Source organism: Sinocyclocheilus rhinocerous, unplaced genomic scaffold (assembly GCF_001515625.1).
Source record: "Sinocyclocheilus rhinocerous isolate Xijiao unplaced genomic scaffold, SAMN03320098_v1.1 scaffold469, whole genome shotgun sequence".
NCBI lineage: Eukaryota > Metazoa > Chordata > Actinopteri > Cypriniformes > Cyprinidae > Sinocyclocheilus > Sinocyclocheilus rhinocerous.
This window is the reverse complement of record NW_015636034.1, coordinates 569,766-591,930: the sequence shown is the minus strand read 5'-3', so window position 1 is coordinate 591,930 and position 22,165 is coordinate 569,766. Positions and strand designations below refer to the sequence as shown.

The following is a 22,165-nucleotide window of genomic DNA, read 5'->3' as shown; positions in this document are numbered from 1 at the left end:
AGAAGAGGAGAGGAGTATTCTCACCCGAGCTGGTCACACTTAGGCTACATATTCTGTTAAAAAAACTAAAAAGTGAAAAAAAAAAATATATGATTAGGAAACCAGTAACAATTTGAAACCTGTGGAGAGTGTGTTGACGTCTGTGTGAGCTCTAGTGAGTCAATAATGAGGAGGTTTTCAAAGGATTATTTATTGATCTATTTGACAGTTACATGGGTCTAGTGACAGCAACAATTAAGACTAAATAGTCTTTATGAAAGAAAATAATTAAAATATAATTTCATTAAAAGAACAGAAAGAAACACCACAAGTTCCTAGATGTAAACATATTAGAATATGGCATAATGGAGAGTGAAGAATCTATATAATTGTGGATTTTATATACTGTAATTATAATATAGTTTTTCTAATCTAAACTATGGTCTCAAAGTGGAGGCTGACGAAGCGGAAGAGATCAGATCTGAGGGAAAGTCTCTGGAAACTCCAGTCCAGTTGGTGGCGGAAATACACCATAAGTTGGGCTTGTCAACCGCAATTAAATCGTACAAGAAGAAGAAGAGTCTCTGGAAGGCGGCAGTGCCGTAAACAGTAGGAGGCGGTAATGCGCTATTTTAGTTTGCGACCCGCTATTCAAAAAACTACAGAAGAAGACGGGGAGGACGGGAAGTGTGTTTGCAGCTGACGGTAGTTTCTAAACAGTGTGCGGTCGTGATAGGTGTGGAAACTGTATTTTTCGAGGATGAACTGTGCTGAGGCGCTTTTGTTTTGAGACGAATAAGCCGCGAGCTGCCATGATGCTACAAACAGACTGGAGGTGGGGTGCAACCGTCTTTAAAACTACACTGAGATGAAAAACGACAGTCCGTGTTATTTTATCAACTACCTTTAAATCACGATTAAATTACTCTATATGTTAAGATAGTTTGATAGTTTAAGCTGGTTTATGGTCTTTCAGTCTGCTACGCTGGTCTTCAGCTGGTCTAGATGGTCTCCCAGCTTGTCTTAAACCGAAAAGTTCCCAAAATCCATTTAAAACCAGTCCGAGCAGGCCGAGAGACCATCTAAGACTGGTTTAAGATGTCTTAAGATCTGTCATTGTTTCTCTTCCCACAGTTTTCAGATTGGATCTACTGATTAGCCACACCAAACAATGTCCTTTCATTTTCAAGAGGACCGCCAAACAGGAGCAGAATACAGGAGCATAATATTATGACAAATGTCATCATGTGACAGCCTTCCTACATGGTGCAGGTGGTTATTGTGTCCGTGTTAAGATGCCACGACTAGAGGAGGTAGCTAATGTTGTCCTCAGGGTGCCCAGCATATTGGTGTTGGACATGCTGTATAAATGTGACATTGACAGCTTCACGGATCATCTCATAGCGAGGACAGAAGACATGCTCTTCAAGTACAAATATGTCATCTGGAACATATATTATTTGGGTAAATATTATGTGATCATCATGAGTCATTATATTGTAGTGTTGGCTAAATATGCAACATGTGACATAGTTGTTGGTGTGTCCTGCAGGTCACATAGTGAGCACCGTGGTGCTGCTGTTGCCACTTGGGCATATTATCCAGCTCTACCTGCATGTTCTCTGCGCCCTGCTTCTTTACATGGGTCATCAGATTGTCAGGTGAAAATTACAACGTGATTTGGCTCATTACAAATTGTTTGAAATATGTGAATAAAGTGAATGGTTTGTTGGTAAGTTTTTCAAAAGGTTTTGTTGTGTTAACAGAGATTATGTAAGAGATGAAGCTCAGTATGGATATGATGGTGCACTCTTTCTGGACTCTCCGGCATTGAACCGTTTTGTGACTGCACTCACCAGTAAGTTACAAGTATCACAACCCTGATAGTAATGCCAAAAAGTACTTGGACTTTAAAGCTATTAAGATTTTGGCAAACATATTAGCTTACTAGCTTTTTGCTGAACATATTCCACAAAGCCTGACAATCAAGATCTAACAAACTTTATTTTGTGAAAGTGATTTGTGCTATATGTAATCTTTAATAAATGCCACAATTTCTACAATTTTATATATTTCTTTACATTTTTAATGCGTTAGTGCCTAAATACTTTTTGGGGCCACTGCATATAGCTACTATGTAACCATTTTTGTAAAGAGCACCTATATATAGTGTATATATATGTATGTATATGTATGCAGGGGTGTGGACTTGAGTCACATGACTGGCAATAAGCCAGAGACTGCGTTCAGGGAGCGCTGGATATATAGGATAGTATAAATTAATGGAGTAATAGCACAACTTACGACAAAAGAACCGAGATAAAAAATAAAAAATTACATGATTCGTCTAGTAGCGATCTCCGCTCTTGAAAGCGCTGCCCTGCCCGTTTGATCGCCGCCCAGCAGACACACGGAGCGGGCATGAGAACGAGAGGCACAGGATTAAAGTTAATCTTAAATATAACTTAAATCCAAGATCAAAATGATGGGTTAAAATGTAAACGGCCAATAGCGCACATAGCCCCTAAATTTAGCGATCAACTATGCATATTATCAACTTAACATTTAACGTACAATTTTTTTCTATTAAATGATTTTGTCTTTGTTACTCTTAGCTATAAAGTATGGTAGCACATCATTTTTGAATGATTGTCTTCATGAGTTTGTCTGCATCCATATTGCATGTTTCCTCTCACTTGTAAAGTATGCTTGCAGTTATTTCTTCTAGTTCTTTCAAAGCAGTTCTTGGTTAACTCTGAACTTTTATAAAGAATATCTCTTTGGTTTTGAGACTTTAGTGTTTGAGACTTTAGTGTTCCAAATAATGGCTCATTGGCTTCGATATAACACCTAGAAGTATTTATTCTTATGCACACATGCAAAGTATGTTGCAGCTGTTATTTCTATGAAATTATGTTGTCTTTGCTATTCTGTTACTAATAAAATAGTTTTTTTTTTACTGCTTGTCCTATTTTGGCACAATCCCTAAATTGAACTTGAGTAGTTTTACTAAGGGCACCCATCTCACATGAAATTGAACTATGTTAAACATATTCTACCTGCCTTCCTGATATAAATTACTGTGAATTTGATATGGTAATTAATACTGAGACACTCATTTGGGCAAAAAGCACTAATGACTTGTTTAAGACTTGAATCTTAAAGTTGAGGACTTGCAACTCGACTTGGACTTGTCTGTCTTGACTCGGGACTTGACTCGAGACTTGAATGCAAAGACTCGAGACTTACTTGTGACTTGCAAAACAATGACTTGGTCCCACCTCTGTATGTATGTATATATATATATATATACACACACACACAGTGCCATTCAAAAGTTTGGGATCAGTAAGATTTGTAATGTTTTTTGAAGAAGTTTCTTATGTTCATCAAGGCTGCATGTATTTGATCAAAAATACTGAAAAAAAGGGAATTGTTTCATGCCATACAACTGGAGAGGAATTTGCTGGGAATTTCCTCAGCTGAATAGTGTATTACTATTGTTCTCACTGTAATTGAATTTACTCTAATAACCGAATTAAACTTATGATTTTGCTTTGATTATGTTAGACGTTCCCCACTTGTTGTTGCTGTTGTTTTCTGCTTTATGTTTTGTATTGTTTTGTTGGGGTTGTTATGGTTGTATTGTTTGGTTTCCTTTGTACTCTTTTGGGTTAATATTATGTAAAATTATTTAAAGTAAAATATTTTTTAAAATACAGAGAAAAACTTAATTTGATGAAATATTATTGCAATTTAAAATAACAGTTTTCTATTTTAATATGCTTTAAAATATCATTTATTCCTGTGAATTATTTTAAATAAACACTGTTCTTTTTAACTTTTTTATTTATCAAAGAATCATAGCCAACAGAAAGTATCACAGGTCCCAAAAATATTAAGCAGTACAACTGTTTTCCGCATTTTTTATAAATCAGCATCTTACACTGATTCCTGAAGGATCATGTGACATCATCTGTTTCCCACATAAAAAACTTGATTAACAATTAAAGTATTATGTATAAATTGGAAAGTGTGCTTGAAAAGAGTACTACCTTTCTATAAAATTATAACTTAAGCCCTTCAGAGAGGGTGCAAGAAAAAGTGTGTTGTCTGTCTTGCAATTTTTTGTATGGTTTGTGCAATGGCACAATCACCTTTGACATATTTGTGCATATCAGTACTGATTATGACTCTTTTACAATGTGTGTGTGTGTGTGTGATCACTTGCAGGTCAGATAATAGTCAGTACACTGTGTGCGTTCCTCATGCGGACTCGACGTGTGTGGCTGTTCTCAGCGCACTTGCTCCCTCTTCTGGCGCGTGTGGTGTCTGTCCCTCTGGACTGGCTCCTCACACTCTCCTCTGTGTCCATGATGATCACAGGGGCCGAGATGGCCATCTTCCTCCTCGCCAACCTCTTTGTACCATACAGACTGGCCAGAGCTACTTACAGAGAGATAATGGCAATAGAGGTAAAACACAAACACATACTGACACACTTGCATCTCTTACACACATCGTTTCAGTTCTTCTTTTCTAAATCTCTGTTGTTTCTGTAGGTGACTGAGTTGTACAGACTGATGGCAGTCGGAGTGTCCCTCTGGCATGGCTTTGCTGTGCCTGTATTGTTTAGTGTTTTCTGGTTTGTGCTGTTCGGAGTGCAACTTGTTACCAATTATGGCACTATCACTGCCGTCCAACAGGGTCCGCTACTCTACCTCCTCACCAGGTAAACGGCAGGGTATTCAATCTCACTGAATAACCATATGAGATGTGAATTGAATCTAATGTGCATGTGTTTTTCAGTGTGTCTGAATGCTGTGCTAGCCCATACTCCCTGCTTGGCTTAACGTTTGTGGTGTCTTATATGGCTCTGGGACTTCTGAGTCTCTGTAAGTTTTACCTTGGAGGATTCAATGCTCTCCAGAACCATAATGTCATGCACAGGTAAGAGAAGATGATGTATGTTTACTGTGTGCATGTGTTTGTTCAGTTCAAGCGTTCATGTTTTTATATATCGTAGGGGTGTGACAGAGGGAGTGACTCTGCTGCTGTTGGCCCTGCAGACTGGGTTGTTGGACATGACAGCTCTACAGCGCTGCTTTCTGCTCTTTATTATCCTCTTCATCGTTCTCACATCTACTCTACAAAGCATGAGTGAGATCACAGAGCCTGTTGTGTTGGGGCTCGGAGCTAGTAGAAACAGGTATGCGATTCCATTTACAACCTGAACAAATGACAATATTAATGACAGATTGGAGGTATGACAGTGTATATACCTAGTGATACATGCAAAAAATGTTTTGCTATACTGTGGAAATGTGTTTGTGAAATATGTTTGTTCTGTTGGCTGTCATTGTTTTGTTAGAACAACTGCTTTTGTTGAAACAGCTGTTTTTGCGCTGATTCTAGACTTATTCAAGTATGAATTAATTTACCAGTGTACCAAATTCCAAAAAAGAAAAAAAAATCAAATAAAGAACTTCATTCACTGTTTAATTCATGTGTTTAATTCACTGAATTATCAAAATAAGTAGTTCTGACTTAATTTTATGCATACATATATAGATGTGTTCAAAGATTTGGGGTTGTCTCCACAGAAGTGTGTGGAAGCACTTGCGTGGTTTATCTATGTGTGGCTTTCTGCTGCTGTTTCCGGGATTCATGGCCTACAAGATCTCTCAGTTTTTCAACATGGATTTCTGGCTGCTGATCTTGGTCTCTAGCTGTATGCTCACATCGCTGCAGGTACGCTCTGTTTTATGAACTCGTTTGTTTCATTTTGTTTTCTGTGAGATCACAGCATGCTGTGCACCCTTTTATAGGTGACAGGCACTCTGCTGATCTACAGCCTGTTCATGGTGGAGGTCTGGCGCGGTGCTGCCCTGCCCGGATTGGATGAGATTGTTTATTATGTGAATGGAGTGTGTCGGGTGCTGGAGTTTGCGGTGGCTGTGTGTGTTGTGGCGTATGGGGCATGGGAGTCGCTGTGGGGAGAGTGGAGCTGGATGGGAGCATCGGTCATTGTCATCCACTCCTACTGCAATGTGTGGCTACGTGCCCAGGCTGGCTGGAAAAGCTTCTTGCTTAGACAAGAAGCTGCTCGCAAAATCAATGTACTTCCACGGGCCAGCGCAGAGCAGCTGCAGGACCACAATGATGTCTGTGCCATCTGCTTCCAGGTCAGAACAAGCACAAAGTGCAGGTGTTCTGCATGTCATAGTTAGGGTAGAATCAAGTTTTGTCCTTGACTTGCAACATATTCAAATGTGCTAGTGGAAGTTGTGAGAATGTTTTCATATTTAAAAGGGTGTATACACTACCATTCAAAAGTTGGTTTTTGAAAGCAGTCTCTTATGCTCACCAAGACTGCATTTATTTAATCAAAAATAAAGTAAAAACAGTAACCATGTGAAATATTACAATCTGAAGTTCAGATGATATATAAATCTCAATTTCAAAAAATTGACCCTTATGACTGGTTTTGTGGTCCAGGGTCACAAATGTTTTCTGTTCGAATATATTTTGAAATGTAATGTATTCCTGTGATGACTTTAAAGCAGCCATTACTCCAGTATTCAGTGTCACATGATCCTTCTTTTTTTTTTTTTTTTTTTTTTTTTTTTTTATGTTACAAAAGATTTCTATTTCAAATAAATGCTGTCATTTGAATGTTATATTCATCAAAGAATCATGAAAAATATGTAGCATGGCTTCCACAAAACAATGAGCAGGACAAACTATTTTCAGCATTGATAAAAATAAGAATCATTATTAATAATTAATGTAACACTTTAGATTAGGGAACATATTCACTATTAACTAGGAGTTTTTTCCTCAAACTCCTAATTTGCTGCTTATTAATAGTACAGCAGTTGTTAAGTTTAGGTATGGGGTAGGATTAAGGGATCTAAAATATGGTCATGCAGAATAAGGCATTAATATGTGCTTTATAACTACTAATAAATAGTCAATATACTAGTAATATGCATGCTAATTAGCAACTTGTTAATAGTGAGAATTGGTCCTTAAAATAAAGTATTACCATAATTAATTATCAAATAATTGAGCACCAAATCAGCATTTCAGAATGATTTCTGAAGGATCATGTGACATTGAAGACTGGAGTAATGATGCTGAAAATTTAGCTTTTGCCATCACAGGAATAAATTGCATTTTAAAATATATTCAAGTAGAAAACGGTTTCATAATACTACAGTTTTACTGTATTTTTGATGAGGTAAATGCAGCAAAAGGGACTTTTTTCAAAAACAAAAATCTGAATTATTCTTCCTAAAATTTAACCAGTCGTGTAAATGATAACAGTATGGGATCGAATCAATTACAGAAGTAATCGAATTAAACTTCGCACCACAATGATGATGATAAAGTCCATTTTTTCTAACCTGCAGAATATGACATCAGCAGTGATCACATACTGTGGTCATTTCTTCCATGGCAACTGTTTGAGAAAGTGGCTTTATGTGCAGGAGACATGCCCCATGTGCCATGCCTCCATCAAAACCTCCTCGGCTAATCCGACGGCTGCAGCAGGCGAAGCTCCACCGACCCACCAAAACCCACCTCCATCAGAGCAACAGCCTTCTCCTGAGACCCGTCAGGAGGAAGTGCAGGGATCACAGGGAGACAATGTTTGCCCTGCAGAGACGAATTGTGATGAGTCTGAAAGGAAATACTCAAACTCCGAGAGGAATTGTAGCAAGGAGAGTCTCCAACACTTGCACTACGGTGCAAATGCTGATTCCCAAGGTGTGGCAAATCCTGTACCCAGCTGCTCATCGCATGGAGAAGTAGACCCAGAAGTAGCTTCTCAAGAGCTTAGGGAAGCGGACTGAAACATAAGCTCAGCCAGAGAAGTGTGAATCAGAGAAACTGCCATGGCAACAAGACAGACTGACAGTGGCAGAAAACAGAGCAGAGCTCAGAGAAAGTGGGACGCACTGAAAGGAAGCCATAACAATAGAGGGTTACAAATAACAGAGACAGAAATGCTGCAAAAGACTGCAGGTGCATCATTTACTCAGAAGACGTCCTGCTGATTTTGTGCTAGGACTAAGCCGACCACAGTACCTCCGCAGCATTAGATCATAGTTACCAAATGATATTCATTTCGAAGAATCTCTTCTTGACATCTGTTAAGATATAGAGTTGGATGATTCAATGATGATTGTCCAGTTCTAAGGAAGACATGAAAGAATAGATGCATTACAAACAAATTCCTGTTGGCAGTTACTAATTCTGTGATTTTCTTTTTTTTTTTTAATGTCATTTGGGACTTTTCTGTTGAGTTATTTCAGATACAGGTTATGGTACATGTGTGAATTTCATTCATTCATTCGTAATGCGATTGTTGATATCTGTGCCTCTGACTTTTCTGTAGTGCTTTTATTTGAACTGACATTATGTAGTTGTAATGAAGTCATGGTGATTATTCTCTCAAACACATTGTTTTGTGGATGAGTTCTGCTAGAATGAATGGATAAAAGAGCATAAAGCAAATATCAGATCATTGTTATTGGGGAGATTTCAGTTGAGACTATGTTTAACAGAGCAGAGAATAACGATTAAAGGCTTATACAATCACACTGATTGAAAAGTTGTTTCACTCTTGCCCGATTTCATTTAATCTGTGTGATTTGGAGATAGTTCTGTGTCTAGTTCACTGTTTCTTCTATTGCCTTAATGTTGTACGATGATTAAAACAACATATATTATTGCTGGCTAATATATTACTTATATATATTATATATTACTTTTGTCTTTTTTAAGTGAACTTATAAATGTCTAGTATGTAGCAATTAGTAGGTTCCTGGTGTTTAAAATTTGGCAATGCTATTTGTGACCCTGGACCACAAAACCAGTCATAAGAGTCAATATTTTTTAAATTGAGATTTATACTACAATTTGAAAATCTGGAATCTGAGGGTGCAAAAAAAATCTAAATATTGAGGAAAATTGCCTTTAAAGTTGTCCAAATTAAGCAATGCATATTACTAATCAAAAATTAAGTTTTGATATGTTTTCGGTAAGAAATTTACAAAATATCTTCATGGAACATGACCTTTACTTAATATCCTAATGATTTTTGGTGTAAAAGAAAAATCGCTAATTTTGACCCATACAATGTATTGTTGGCTATTGCTACAAATATACCATGTGACTAACGACTGGTTTTGTGGTCCAGAGTCACATTTTTTGTGTATATGCACTATTGTAATACTATTATTTGTACCTTGAATTCGCTTTTAAAATACCATGAATATGGTTATCATTGAATACAAAAAAAATCCGATAGATGAGTGGTTCTCGACCAGGGGGCCTCAAAATGATTTAAATTGTTGAATTAAAATGATTTCATTTAGGACAAAACAAGAATTAAGGAGCCAAAAGAAATAAAAATCAAGATATTTTAATTCACTCCCTCAAATCCTGGATGAATAATTTGCCTAATTTTATAAAATCATAATTAATAAAATCATAAAACTCCAATAATAGCCTAATCCAAGAATCCATAAATTAATAAAATAGTAAAACTCCATGGAAGTTTTTATAATGAATACATGTTTGAAATATTTTATAGTGTACAAATTATTTTTTTTAATCATTAACCTTAATCCTTCCTTAATCCAAGTTATTCAAGATTGTAGTCATCCCAAAACCACAGGCCTGCCATGATATACATCAAATGTCCAAAGGAATTTGATACCCTCTTTGTACCATAGCTCAGACAGAGTTGTATTTGAACTAATTTGTATTCAAGGCCCAATGGTGAAGTCACTTACCTTTCACAAATTTCCCCTTTTGCTGTTCAAATTTGCCATTGTCTAGGTTTCACTGTACCATCCATTAGGCTTTTTGCATTTCATCTCATTTACCTTTAATTTCCAAAGAAGTACGTAAAATGCTTCTGGATAATCCCTTTATAATTCTCCTTCTTGGCAATTTGTAAGTTGTCATTTTTTAAAAACATTCATATTTTTTGCATTGTTTTGTTATTTAGTGCTGTCATCCAGCGCTCAAGGTGGCGCTCGCCTCGATATTGCGCTTTAATTCGCCATTTAATCCGCACGAGAAGAAGAGGCTAACAACAAGCTCACGGACATCTTGTCAGCGCAGACAAACTGAAAGAGAAGTATACACACATCAGCATTACAGTCACCGACAGGGTCAGGGCCTGTCTGTATTCACGCGTTTGATTGCCTTATCATTTTTTTTAGACGTTGAATGTAACATATGTTTTGACATCCTGACATTTTTAATGTTACTTTTTATCTAGGCAGCTGGCTAGCTCTCAGGTTAGCTCACATATTGAGAAAGAGAGCGAGATATAGGGCGCTAGTTATTCAGGAGCCACTACACCCAGTGGGAAGATGGCGCTTAAACGAATCCATAAGGTAAGTGGGAAATTATATCGAGTATAAATATATCAGCCAGACATATTATAAACCAGTGTATCATTGAATATTTAAGTCATCTATCAGCGTGTCGGCGTATTGCTTATGTGTGCTTATTCCTGATACAAGCGACGAACGATTTTTTGTGTTTATTTATAAGGACATCAAACCTGTCGTTTTTTATATTATTATTATTTTATTTTCCATAAGTCTGTGTTTACAATTTTAACGCGCCATTGTCAGCCAGTGTGAATAATGGTCTTGACAGTTAGTAATTATTTACGTAAGACAGTCTCGATGTCATAGGTGGCACTATAAAATGTTTAGATTATAAATGATAAATCTCACATCGATATTTAATTAATAACAAATGATTACTGTAGTATTGGCACTTTGCCTCGTGGTGTGGGCAGTACACCATAGTTAGTCTTATGAAATGAAACGAAACAAAAACTAAAATAGTCTTTTAGTTAATTATTTTTAAAGTCCATATTAATGTGATCATTCCTAAACGTTTTGACGTCGAGGTCCCTTTTTACTACTTCTCTTTTAGTTGACCATTAGGGGCTGCAAGGTTCAATTTGGGATCCCAAATAGTTTTGTATCCATATTATGAAGTAAACTTCTCAGTGAGTTGCGAAGTTCCAGCCTGTCTGTAGTTGTGCAATGGAAAAGCTCTAGATTGTTGGCAGTTTTCTACCACCCCCCCACCCCCGTCATGAAATACCCCCAGGTGTCTTCCCACTCAACAGACATGTTGAAATAAAAATAAACGTAGTGCTCCTAAAGTAGGGAGCGCAGACGGACATGCCTGTGGGCTTCAGGTTGTGTTCCAGCTCTTCTCCCTCGTGACCCCTCTGGAACTATAAATACACTGTGCTGCTACACATTCAATCTGCTGGTTTCATCTTGCTGTCACCATAGTGATAAAAGTGCAAAGCGCCATTATTGACCCTTCGTTATGGAGAGTCTGTGTCTTTTCAATAGTTCTGTGTGCATGTGTTTCACGAAACTCTTTCTGGCTCGTCCCTGTAGGAACTGAATGATTTGGCGCGTGATCCTCCTGCACAGTGTTCTGCTGGTCCAGTGGGGGATGATGGTGAGATCACAGACTTTACATATATTGTGTGGTGTTTATGGCTGAATGTGTTTACTGTAAACTGATGCTGTACATGCAATCTCTCCTGCAGTGTTCCACTGGCAGGCAACAATCATGGGGCCGGTGAGTACAATAAAACACTGCTGCAGAAACATGTTACTGAATAGTATAATACTGACGTAAAATGTACGAACTGTGTTGTTGGGAAAAGTCTTTTATGCTTGCGAAGGCTGCATTTATTTGTTCAAAAATACAGTGAAAAAACGGCAACATTTTGAAATATTATTTCAATTTAAACCAACTGTATTTTAAAATATTTTAAATGTAATTTATTCCTGTGATAGTGAAGCTGAGTTTTCAGCAGCCATTACTCCATCCTTCAAAAATCATTCTTATATGCCAATTATTATTAATGTTGAAAACCGTTATGCTGCTTAATATTTTTGTGGAAACCATTTTTTAAGGATTCTCTGATGAATAAAAAGTTTAGAAAACAGCATTTATTTGAAATTTAAATCTTTTGTAACATTATTAATGTCTTTACTATCACTTTTTAAAATGAAAATCTTACTGACCTCAAACAGTAGTGTAAATGTACTAAAATATTTGTCCCTTTTTTATTTAAAAACAGAATGAAAGTCCATATCAGGGTGGTGTTTTTTTCCTAACCATACACTTCCCAACAGATTACCCCTTTAAACCACCAAAGGTAAGAACTTCAAAAACAAAACAGCAAAAAAAAACCACCTGTTTGACTGTAGGTGTGTATGACAATGGCTGCAATATAACAAAGAGTGAAAAATTTAAGGGGGTCTGAATACTTTCCGTACCCACTGTATATAATATTATTATTATTAAAAAAAAAAATTTGCTTGCTAGAGAAGCCAGTTACATTTACATTGTAAGTCTGATCCAAAAAGCTTATTTGAATGCAGTCAGCACCAATTACAGCAGTTTATCACAGATAATATCAATATCTGTTGTAAAAAATAAAATATGTAATAAATAAGGGCACCTTATATCATGCTCTGTCAGGTATAATAGAATGGCAAAGGAATGGACAGAGAAATATGCCACAAAACAGCAAAAAAAAACCACCTGTTTGACTGTAGGTGTGTATGACATTTGTTTTCTTTGTGTTAGGTTGCATTTACTACAAGAATCTACCATCCCAACATAAACAGTAATGGCAGCATCTGTCTGGATATCCTCAGGTCCCAGTGGTCTCCTGCACTTACTATTTCTAAAGGTACACACTATAATAGGTGTTCCTTTATTAGAAAATGTTTAGAAACAATTAGTCCTAATAATGGAAACACATTAGGCCTATAATAAATACATAAGCTAGCCTCCAGTCGACTAATTTGATTGGACAAGCAACGTGATATTTTGTATAATTGAATTCCCTGTGCTGTATGTCAGTGACGTGGTGTATGTGTCTACATCTCTGTAGTTCTCCTGTCCATCTGCTCACTCTTATGTGACCCCAATCCAGACGACCCTCTTGTGCCAGAGATTGCCCGAATCTATAAAACAGACACAGAGAAGTAAGTACAGACTGAAGCGCAATTATTATATTCTCTTACACACACATTAGCATTTTACGTACTTATCTTACACACATCATCTGGTATAGATGTTGTTATTTTTAAATTATACATTATTTGCTATTTTTAACATTATTTAAAAATATTTTTACATTTTTACTTTGTCAGTTTTTCTTTATTGTATTTTGTTATCTTTCACTTATGTTTCATTTGAACTTACTACAATTGTTTTTTTTTATCTCTTTTGCAAGACAATAAAAATCATTGCTTATGCTTGATAAGTGAAAGCAATCATGCTCTGTCAGGTATAATAGAATGGCAAAGGAATGGACAGAGAAATATGCCATGCTGTAGGTGAAAGTCAACTCTGCATTGTGAACATTAGAGGTACTGTAGAGAGAGTGAAGCACTGCAAACTGTTGCTTCCGGTGTGGTGCAGCATGAGCGTGTGGCCACAGCAGGTGTGCATCACTAATACATGCTATCATGTCTCTTCTGAAATGACTGAGAAAAAAAGCACAGAATGTTTTCAAGTGAAAAGTCAGATATGCTTTTATCTTTCTCAAACGCTACAGTGTCTTGTGATTTGATAGGGTTTATTTAGTCCTGCATTAAACCTCGCAGTAAGCATGGCCAGCCATAAAGTCTTACAGCAGCATGACATTTGTTTGTTTGTTTTTTTTAAGTAGGTGAAAAATGTTAGAGCTGTAAATTGTAATGGCTGAGCATTTTTGGTTTGTGTGAGCTAGTTATAGCACTGCATGAGAAAGCATCAGGATGCTAGTATAAAAATATATTATACATTAAGGCAAGATGCTACAGGCTAAACATTTTTCCTTTAAGATTTTGGGTTATTTGGCTTTTCATAATGTGTTCAGACTAGTGGAAAGAAACCTACACTTTTAAGTGTTTATTTTATCGTACTTTATTTGCATCTGTAGATTTTAATTACAATATATATCTTTAAAGGCAGTTTTCTCAGAATTAGAACTTAACACTTTACAGTTTTATTCCTATTCAGGGATTCTACAGAGGGGTTTTGTCATATACTATTCACCTGATTTTATACAAGTAGTTATTCCTAAAATATTGTGATTTTTTTTTTTCTTCTGGCTGCTAACAGAATTTTCCTGATTTACCTGGTTTTATCCATTGTTCAGATTTCTGTTCAGGAAGTGTGTGTAAATAAGTGCATATTTAGTTAGATAATTTGATTATTTAAATATGAAATTTCAGAAAAGTGTAATACAGGTTGATGTTTTATTTTGCAATTCTTAATGTAATCAATCAACTATGGTGATGTGTATTCGTTGTTTTCCTATTCATCTGGGGTGTCTTGCCTTAAATCTTCAAGTAAAAATGTTTATGAACATGATAAACTGAAGTACATCATTAATAAAGGAGAAATTACATAGTAACTGGAATCATCAGAAAGGTTCGAAACTGAACTGCATTTTGGCTGCACGAAGGGTCACTTGATTTCAAATGTCTAATGTTTTTCTGTCCTCTTTGCAGATACAACAGAATAGCGCGGGAATGGACTCAGAAATATGCCATGTGATGTTGGCTGGACACATTTAGACACTGTTTGTTCTCTCATGTTTTGGACACTGTTGCAAGACCATATTTCTCCATCTGTCTCTTATGGAGGCACAATCCCATTAAATTTCTGCTCAAACAGGAATGCAGGCCTGCTCCTGGCCTTTCCACACTACAAAGTCTTGAAATGGACCTCGCCAGTCTTGACGGAAGTTCCTCCACTCTCAGCTCTGCCTGTCTTTGATCTTTACCAATCAACTCCTCTCACTCCACAACACGACATGCCTGTATGACCAGAGTGTGTTCTCTCTGAGCCGCTCGTAGAGAGAATGTCTTTAGGTTGTTCTGCTTTTTTGGGGCCTTACTCCTGGAATGCATGCAAACGCAGGAGAAAAGGTCAGATGTTGTACATCAGTGGGAGATTGGGACTGATTCCTATATCCTGTTTGATTGATTGTAAAGATTTGCAAAATTCTCATCAGCTCTTGGCCCAACTTTTCACAGCCGTGACACTGAGATGCAACTTAATCGATTGGCTTAAATATTTAAAGTCCCGCTACTTTTTCCTTTCAATAAAGATGTATAAATCATACTATGTGTTTGTGTTTTTCTATTTGAATTTAACTGTCTGTCTTCAAATTAACATATACTGTTTTTTTCACATATATTGAATATGGAAAGTGATTATGGTTTATCACTTGAAATGACCATTTAAGTCGATCATGAATCATTTAGAATTAATCATCTGATTATTAGTGTACTCCATAAGGTTTGGTAAGGACAAGTGAATATTTATCTTGAGAATTTTGTATTGTAAGATACAAAACAGTTGAGATTCCTTTAATAATTTAGCAAGTGATGATAATTCAGACATAAAATGTTTTCTAATTACACGTGGTCTTAAATTAAATTTTAAACCGCATTTCTAGTGGTGTTTTGTTATTGAACGAATCTTGTGAATCATTTCCGTTCACTTCCACTGACAGACTCATATTTCTCGTTTTAAAGGAATAGTTAACCCAAAAATGAAAATGTTGTCATCATTTACTTACCCTCATGTCGTTCCAAACCGATTTCTTTCTTATGTTAAACAAAAAAGATAGTGATTATTTTGAAGAACCAAACAGTTGTTGGTCCCCATTGACTTCCACAGTATTTCACAGGAAAGAAATACTATAGACGTAAATGGGGACCATCAACTGTTTGATAACCAGCATTCTTCAAAATATCTTCTTTTGTGTCGTTTGGGACGACATGAGGGTGAGTAAATGATGACCAAATTTTCATTTTTGGGCGAATTAACGATATCCCCTTAAAGCGCGTGAATGCTTTCCTGCGTTCAAATATATGAAAATCCACTTGTATAGAAATAACTGAACAAATCAGTGAATTAATGTTTTAGCGAGTAATTCAAAAGATTCTAGTTGCGAGGATTAGGTAGCAGTGCAGGCATAATAAAAGCCCTTCTAAACTAATTTCACTTCTCGAATAGCTAACGTTAGTTGTTTTCGCTACAACATTTAATTTTCAAGCATTGTTAAAATTCTGTCTTTAAAATTCTAACATTATTTTTGAAGAATATTTGACAACCGCATACTCTTAACGCCACCGGATGTTTTTGCTTCCACGTGAGAGAGCAGCTGATCGCTTGTGCTTTTGATTTGAACCGGGAAGTGCAGCAGAAAACATCAGGGCGGTGTGTGTTTATGGCTTCACGTCCCGTGATTCAACTATATAATACAGAAATGACTTTGGTAGTATCAAGTCTGCCATGATCAATAAACATGAATCGTGTGGTATGGTCTTTTGCATGCTTTTACCTTTTAGAGGTCCCTTTTCTTGACAGCGCACTCGCGTCTGAAGTGAAGAGGCCCAGTCTGGGAGTTGATATTATCTCTCTGAACGGGAAATGGCAGCTGATGAACTCAAACTCATCTGTTTCTCTCAGTGCGGAGGTACCAGGCTGTGTTCATACTACTCTGCAGCGTCAGGGATTCATTTCGGTATAAACACATTTTCTGAAGTCAGTATTAACAGTCCAAACACTGAAATCAGTGTTCCTAAAAACTTTATTCTGTGTCAACAGGATCCATATTATAGGTTTAATGACCTGGCCTACAGATGGATTTCACTTGACAACTGGACTTACACTACATTATTCTCAGTACCTACTCATGTTAGGTGAGTCAGTCCAACTAAACCTACCCTCTGATTTGTACCGTACATCTAGAGCTAGAATGTCAAGGATATGATTTATGATATGATAACAATAGTGTGACAGTACCACAGAATGAATACAATGTGCTCTTTACAGAGGAAAAGGAAAAGCCGTCCTAGTGTTTGAAGGAGTGGACACAGTCTCTACAATTTCTCTGAATGGAGTCACCATCGGAAAGACAGACAACATGTTCCGCAGATATGTAAATGAATAACTGTTTCATATACAAGTACACGTTTTATTGAATTGTGCTTTATATGTATGTTTACAGACTCTAGCATAATAATAAAAACAATGGTTGTCCTTAAAAAGCACTTTTTTAATTAAATCATCATATTTTTTATTCTTGAGGATTTTGAAGTCACTGGATTGCTGAAGGATGAAGAGAATGTTCTCCAGGTGTGGGTTATGTCAGCTGTGACATATGCATCTCAGAGGAGTCATGCCCACACTGAATACAGGGTACCGCCTGATTGTCCTCCTCCTGTACAGAAAGGAGAGTGTCATGTTAACTTTATCAGAAAGGTACAAACATTGTAACACTCACAAACCCGTTAGAGTATATGGCGATATACTTCTTTTTTTTTTCTCTTTTTTTTTTTGAAGTACTGAGGTTAAATAAATATGTATCCAATATGTATTTAATATACTAAAAAACTTTATTGTTATTGATTTCCTAATTGAGTTTTTGGTCTCTTGGTGTTTTCAGGCTCAAAGCTCATTTAGCTGGGACTGGGGTCCATCTTTCCCCACTCTGGGCATCTGGAAGGGAGTTCGTCTGGAAGTCTTCAACACTTCAAGGGTTCTCAGTTATACCACAAGTCCAAAATATGGTACACACGCATATTTGCATATGAAGGAGAAGGGGTTTTAGACATAAATGGCAGAACAAATCAACATAATATGCAAAACCCTCTTTCTTCCGTATTCTTGTCCATGTTTTTCTGTCTTTCTCTGTATCCAGACTCTGAACATTCAAGCTGGAATGTTGAAGTGGAATTGTTCTTTGACGTTTTTGTTGCATCTAAGGGTCTTGTCCATCTGTCCATACCATTACTGCAGTCAGAGGCAGAATTTCAACTGTCTCTTACACCTGGGCAGAGTAAAAAGTCCTTTGTCTTACAGCTCAATCAGGTGAGATCAGGTCTAGTTTGCTTCATTTTGACCACTCCGTGTCATTTTAACATACATTTCAGAGGAAATATCACTATTATTTTAGTATCATTGAGATGTTGGGGATAATATTATAGTTTTTAATTAATATTTAAAATTAGTTTTATTTTTATATTTTCTGTTTTAATTTTTTGTTTTTATTATAGTTTAATTGGTAATTTTGTTGTGTTTTGGACATTTTTATATATATATTTAAAAATATCTCTTCAGTTTTAGTTATTTTAATCAAGTTTTTAAAAATATTTTATTTCAAATAATGAAAATATTTTTATGATTTTAGTTTTAGTTAACAATAATAACCTTGATATATATGACGATAACAAATGTGTTCACTTTAAGAGTGTCAGTTTGTGGTGGCCGTTTGGACATGGAGAGCAGTTTCTATATTACCTGACTATAGATGTCAACTTGGAGGGTGGAGAGACATTTAATGCAGACCGAATGGTAATGTCTCTCTCTGTTTATTTTATTTTATTTTATTTTTTTCTCAATCGGCATCGTTTCACTCTTGTGTTGTGGTTTTCTGTTTTAGGTTGCTTTCCGCACAGTGGAGTTGGTCCAGGAGCCTATACCCTCCTCCCCTGGCCTCAGCTTCTACTTCCGGATCAATGGGAAACCGATTTTCCTGAAGGGGTCAAACTGGATTCCTGTTCATGCCTTTCAGGACCAGGTGACCACTGACATGTGAGTAGATTTACAGCCTAAAACAGCCTAGTTCAATGGCCAGACTGAATTCTGTTTAATGTGAAATCACTTTGAAGCTTTAGTCATCTTGTCATGTTTCTGCATTGACATTGCAGGATCACAATCCTGCTCCGGTCTGCACAGAAGGCCAATATGAATGCTTTAAGAGTGTGGGGTGGTGGAGTGTATGAGCAAGACATCTTCTACAGCCTGTGTGATATGTATGGAATCATGGTAAGCTTATTATATGACATGTTCCACCTGTGACATGCTTTAAATGAAAACTGATTTGATTATTCGTTTGCTCTTATGTCAGATTTGGCAGGACTTCATGTTTGCCTGTGCATTGTACCCTACAGAAAAGGATTTTATACAGACAGTGAGGGAAGAGGTCACTCAGCAGGTTTGCATACATTGTACTCTCATATGTTATGTTCACCTCAAATAAATGACAAATAAAAAGGTTAATAACATATTAGAGTGTTAAGAAACGTTTAAATGGAATGATTCTAAAATGTAATGTGGTGAGTGTATATTTTAATAGAACAATTATATATGTTTTTCCATATATCTTGGATACAGTGAGTGTACATATATATATATATATATAAAATATATTATATATAAATATTATATGAAAAAAAACAATTAAATGATAATTAGAAATGTTGTTTGGCAACAAAAAAATAGAATAAGTTTTTTTAGTAAGTACTAAAATTGAATTAAAATAAATTAAAGCTCAATATAAATCTAAAAAACAAAAACTAATAGAAATGACAAAACTCCATAAAATTACTAAAGCTTAAACTAAAATAAAAAAAAATAAATAAAAGCTAATCAAAAATATGAAGTACTATGATAATATTATTATAATAATATTATTATATTAATATAATTATTAAGAGAAGCGGTTTTAATAAGAACTGCACCCCAAAATATTGAAAAATTAATTTTAATTCAAAAATTTGAAGAAGTGTATTTAAGCCATTGTATGTGTGAATTGCATTTTTAATGTATCTTTTCAATAAATGACAAGTCTAGGAGAAAGAAAATGAGCATTATTGACCCACCGGTTAATATTTACAATTATATGGACATTTTTTTCAGGTCCGACGGTTGAAATCTCACCCCTCTGTGGTCATCTGGAGTGGGAACAATGAGAATGAAGCTGCCATAGCAACTGACTGGTTCAACATATCTGTTGCTGCGCGACCACTGTACGTGAAAGACTATGTCAATCTATATGTTGAGAACATCAGAGACATCGTTCTGCAGGTGAGACTGAGATACACACACAATAACATTAAAGTACCATCTTAAGCCTTTACCAAATGATGCTGTGCTTTAATTCAGGAGGACAGCACCCGTCCTTTTCTAGTGTCCAGCCCAACCAATGGGGTTGAGTCTGAGAAGGAAGGCTGGGTGGCTAAAGACCCCTATGACCCCCACTATGGAGACACCCACTACTACAGCTATTACAAGGATTGCTGGGACTGGACTGCTTTCCCTCGCACACGCTTTGCTTCTGAGTATGGCTTCCAGTCCTGGCCTTCATTGTCCACACTTAGTAAGGTACTAGACTTAATACAAATCTGTCTGCTTTTTCAGATTTGACAGTCGCAGTGTGGAACACCTAATACTAGTTTATGTTCTGATCCCAATGAAACTGTTCTCTTTTTAGGTACACTTAAATGGCCTTTTATTTCATTAATATTTCATTATTTGCAAGCACATTTTTTAATAAAAATATAATATAGATTTGAAGTACACTACAAGTGCACATTTAATACAGTTAAGCATGCTTCTTTTTCAAAGGCAAATGTAACATCATCAAGCACTCTTGTTTTTCCAACTTCAACTTCAACCAGGTTTCAGTGTCTTCAGACTGGGATTTCAGCAGCAATTTCTCAGCTCATCGGCAGCATCATGAAGATGGCAATCAGCAGATGCTAAAGCAAGCAGAACTTCATTACATTCTCCCTAACAGCACAGACCCGGTGCAGAAATATAGAGACACTATTTACATCACTCAGGTGAACACATCACCTTTAAGCTGTAACATCACAGAAAGAAATTAAATTTTAAAATATACTAAAATAAGTTATTTTAAATAGTAATATTTCACAATATTGCTGTTTTTACTGTATTTTTGTCCAAATAAATGCAGCCTTTGTGAGCATAAGAGATTTAAAAAAAAACTTGCCAACCCCAAACTTTTGAGCAGTAGTGTATATCTCAAATGTGTTCCAGGACATTAGTAATGTGCCCAATATGACACACTTTGGTTTGAACAGGTGATGCAGGCACAGTGTGTGAAGATCCAAACAGAATTCTACCGCCACAGCCGCAGTGACATCATTGAGGGCAAAGGTCATACGATGGGCACCCTTTACTGGCAGCTCAATGACATTTGGCAGGGGCCCTCCTGGTCCTCTGTAGGTAAATTAATCATGCACATGACTACCGTTTTTCTTTTTTTTTAATTTAATTTGTCATTTATATGTGCACATGAGCATGCAAAGTCAAAGTATGCTTGTTGACTGGGAAATCTCTTGTACATTCAGAGTTTGGTGGTAAATGGAAAATGCTACACTACTGGGCTACAGATTTTTATGCTCCTATACTCTCAGCGGGGGTTGAGGATAAAGGAGACCTGCTGATCTATGGTGTCTCTGACAGCCACTCTGAGAAGCACAATGTCAAAACTAAGGTAAGATGATAGTGCTTTGTAACATTGACTGTTGTTTTTTGGTTATTATATAATGATCAGAGAATGTTAAAATCGTTTGACATTTTAATTTAGAATATTAATGCAAATTTTAAGAGAGAGAATTAAAGAAATAGTTTTCCCAAAAATGAAGATTTGCTGAAAATGTATTTACCCTCAGTCCATCCAGGATGTAGTTGAGTTTATTTCTTCATCAGATTTGGAGAAATGTAGCATTACATCACTTGCTGACTAGTGGATCCTCTGCAGTGAATGGGTTCCGTTAGAATGAGAGTCCAAATAGCTGATAAAAACATCAAAATAATACATAAGTAATCCACTTTAATGTCTTTAAGTAAAAGTTAAAAAAAAATGCATCAAGTTGATTTAATTTTAAAATGTTGCTTCCGACTAAAATACAAGACTATTATACATAGCACTTCCTCCAGTGAAAAAAAAATCCATCCCCTGTTGTCCTCACACATCAAAATCCACCAAAATATTTATTTAGAACAGTTTTGGACTGTTTTTTGCTTGTAAACGATTCTTGATCTGTTCATATTTCTCTCCTGATCCAGATGAGATTACTTTTTCACTGGACATTTTAGCCAGAAAAAATGTCTTAATGAATTTGTTTACACACAGCTTTTTACTTTTCAAGTTGTCAATTGATGGACTAGTGTCATTTTTTCAAGATGTTTTAATCAGCTGTTTGAACTCTCATTCTGACGGCACCCATTCGCTACAGAGGATCCATTGGTGAGCAGGTGATGTAATGCTAAATTTCTCCAAATCTGTTCT

The 22,165-nt window shown here is 36.2% G+C and overlaps 3 protein-coding genes across 10 annotated transcripts in view; all 3 read left to right on the top strand.

The window, feature by feature from the left end:
- Positions 1 to 639: 639 nt before the first annotated feature.
- On the top strand, positions 640 to 8,546 carry LOC107747548 (RING finger protein 145-like). Of its 2 annotated transcripts, none has more exons than XM_016562120.1 (11): positions 640 to 814; positions 1,114 to 1,443; positions 1,532 to 1,640; positions 1,746 to 1,837; positions 4,213 to 4,454; positions 4,542 to 4,711; positions 4,789 to 4,929; positions 5,006 to 5,188; positions 5,583 to 5,730; positions 5,808 to 6,164; positions 7,395 to 8,546. In XM_016562120.1, exons 2-11 carry the CDS (start codon positions 1,275 to 1,277, stop codon positions 7,836 to 7,838), a joined length of 2,055 nt encoding a protein of 684 aa, XP_016417606.1. In that variant the 5' UTR covers positions 640 to 814; positions 1,114 to 1,274; the 3' UTR covers positions 7,839 to 8,546. The 2 variants fall into 2 exon arrangements, with proteins under 2 accessions (XP_016417606.1, XP_016417607.1); XM_016562121.1 differs by lacking the exon at positions 640 to 814 and adding an exon at positions 838 to 860.
- A 1,498-nt stretch (positions 8,547 to 10,044) lies between these two features.
- LOC107747547 (ubiquitin-conjugating enzyme E2 D2-like) lies at positions 10,045 to 15,165 on the top strand. Of its 5 annotated transcripts, none has more exons than XM_016562116.1 (9): positions 10,045 to 10,135; positions 10,280 to 10,397; positions 11,433 to 11,496; positions 11,588 to 11,619; positions 12,128 to 12,205; positions 12,640 to 12,745; positions 12,950 to 13,043; positions 13,349 to 13,430; positions 14,559 to 15,165. In XM_016562116.1, the coding sequence occupies exons 2-8, from the start codon at positions 10,374 to 10,376 to the stop codon at positions 13,395 to 13,397; spliced, it is 447 nt and encodes a 148-aa protein (XP_016417602.1). In that variant the 5' UTR covers positions 10,045 to 10,135; positions 10,280 to 10,373; the 3' UTR covers positions 13,398 to 13,430; positions 14,559 to 15,165. The 5 variants fall into 5 exon arrangements, with proteins under 5 accessions (XP_016417602.1, XP_016417601.1, XP_016417603.1 ...); XM_016562117.1 differs by having other exon boundaries at positions 10,081 to 10,183; XM_016562118.1 differs by having other exon boundaries at positions 10,087 to 10,169.
- Positions 15,166 to 16,214: 1,049 nt separating this feature from the next.
- Positions 16,215 to 22,165, top strand: part of LOC107747546 (beta-mannosidase-like) — a 12,918-nt gene continuing 6,967 nt past the window's right edge. For 2 of the 3 annotated variants that reach the window (XM_016562111.1, XM_016562114.1), the window contains exons 1-15: positions 16,228 to 16,585; positions 16,669 to 16,763; positions 16,897 to 17,002; positions 17,152 to 17,325; positions 17,510 to 17,633; positions 17,765 to 17,934; positions 18,313 to 18,417; positions 18,506 to 18,657; positions 18,774 to 18,891; positions 18,974 to 19,060; positions 19,765 to 19,932; positions 20,011 to 20,229; positions 20,526 to 20,690; positions 20,952 to 21,096; positions 21,222 to 21,367. In XM_016562111.1, coding sequence (XP_016417597.1) covers positions 16,367 to 16,585; positions 16,669 to 16,763; positions 16,897 to 17,002; positions 17,152 to 17,325; positions 17,510 to 17,633; positions 17,765 to 17,934; positions 18,313 to 18,417; positions 18,506 to 18,657; positions 18,774 to 18,891; positions 18,974 to 19,060; positions 19,765 to 19,932; positions 20,011 to 20,229; positions 20,526 to 20,690; positions 20,952 to 21,096; positions 21,222 to 21,367 — 2,193 coding nt within the window. In that variant the 5' untranslated portion in view covers positions 16,228 to 16,366. Of the gene's footprint in view, positions 16,586 to 16,668; positions 16,764 to 16,896; positions 17,003 to 17,151; positions 17,326 to 17,509; positions 17,634 to 17,764; positions 17,935 to 18,312; positions 18,418 to 18,505; positions 18,658 to 18,773; positions 18,892 to 18,973; positions 19,061 to 19,764; positions 19,933 to 20,010; positions 20,230 to 20,525; positions 20,691 to 20,951; positions 21,097 to 21,221; positions 21,368 to 22,165 lie in introns of all 3 variants that reach the window. The other variant, XM_016562113.1, reaches the window with a different exon arrangement.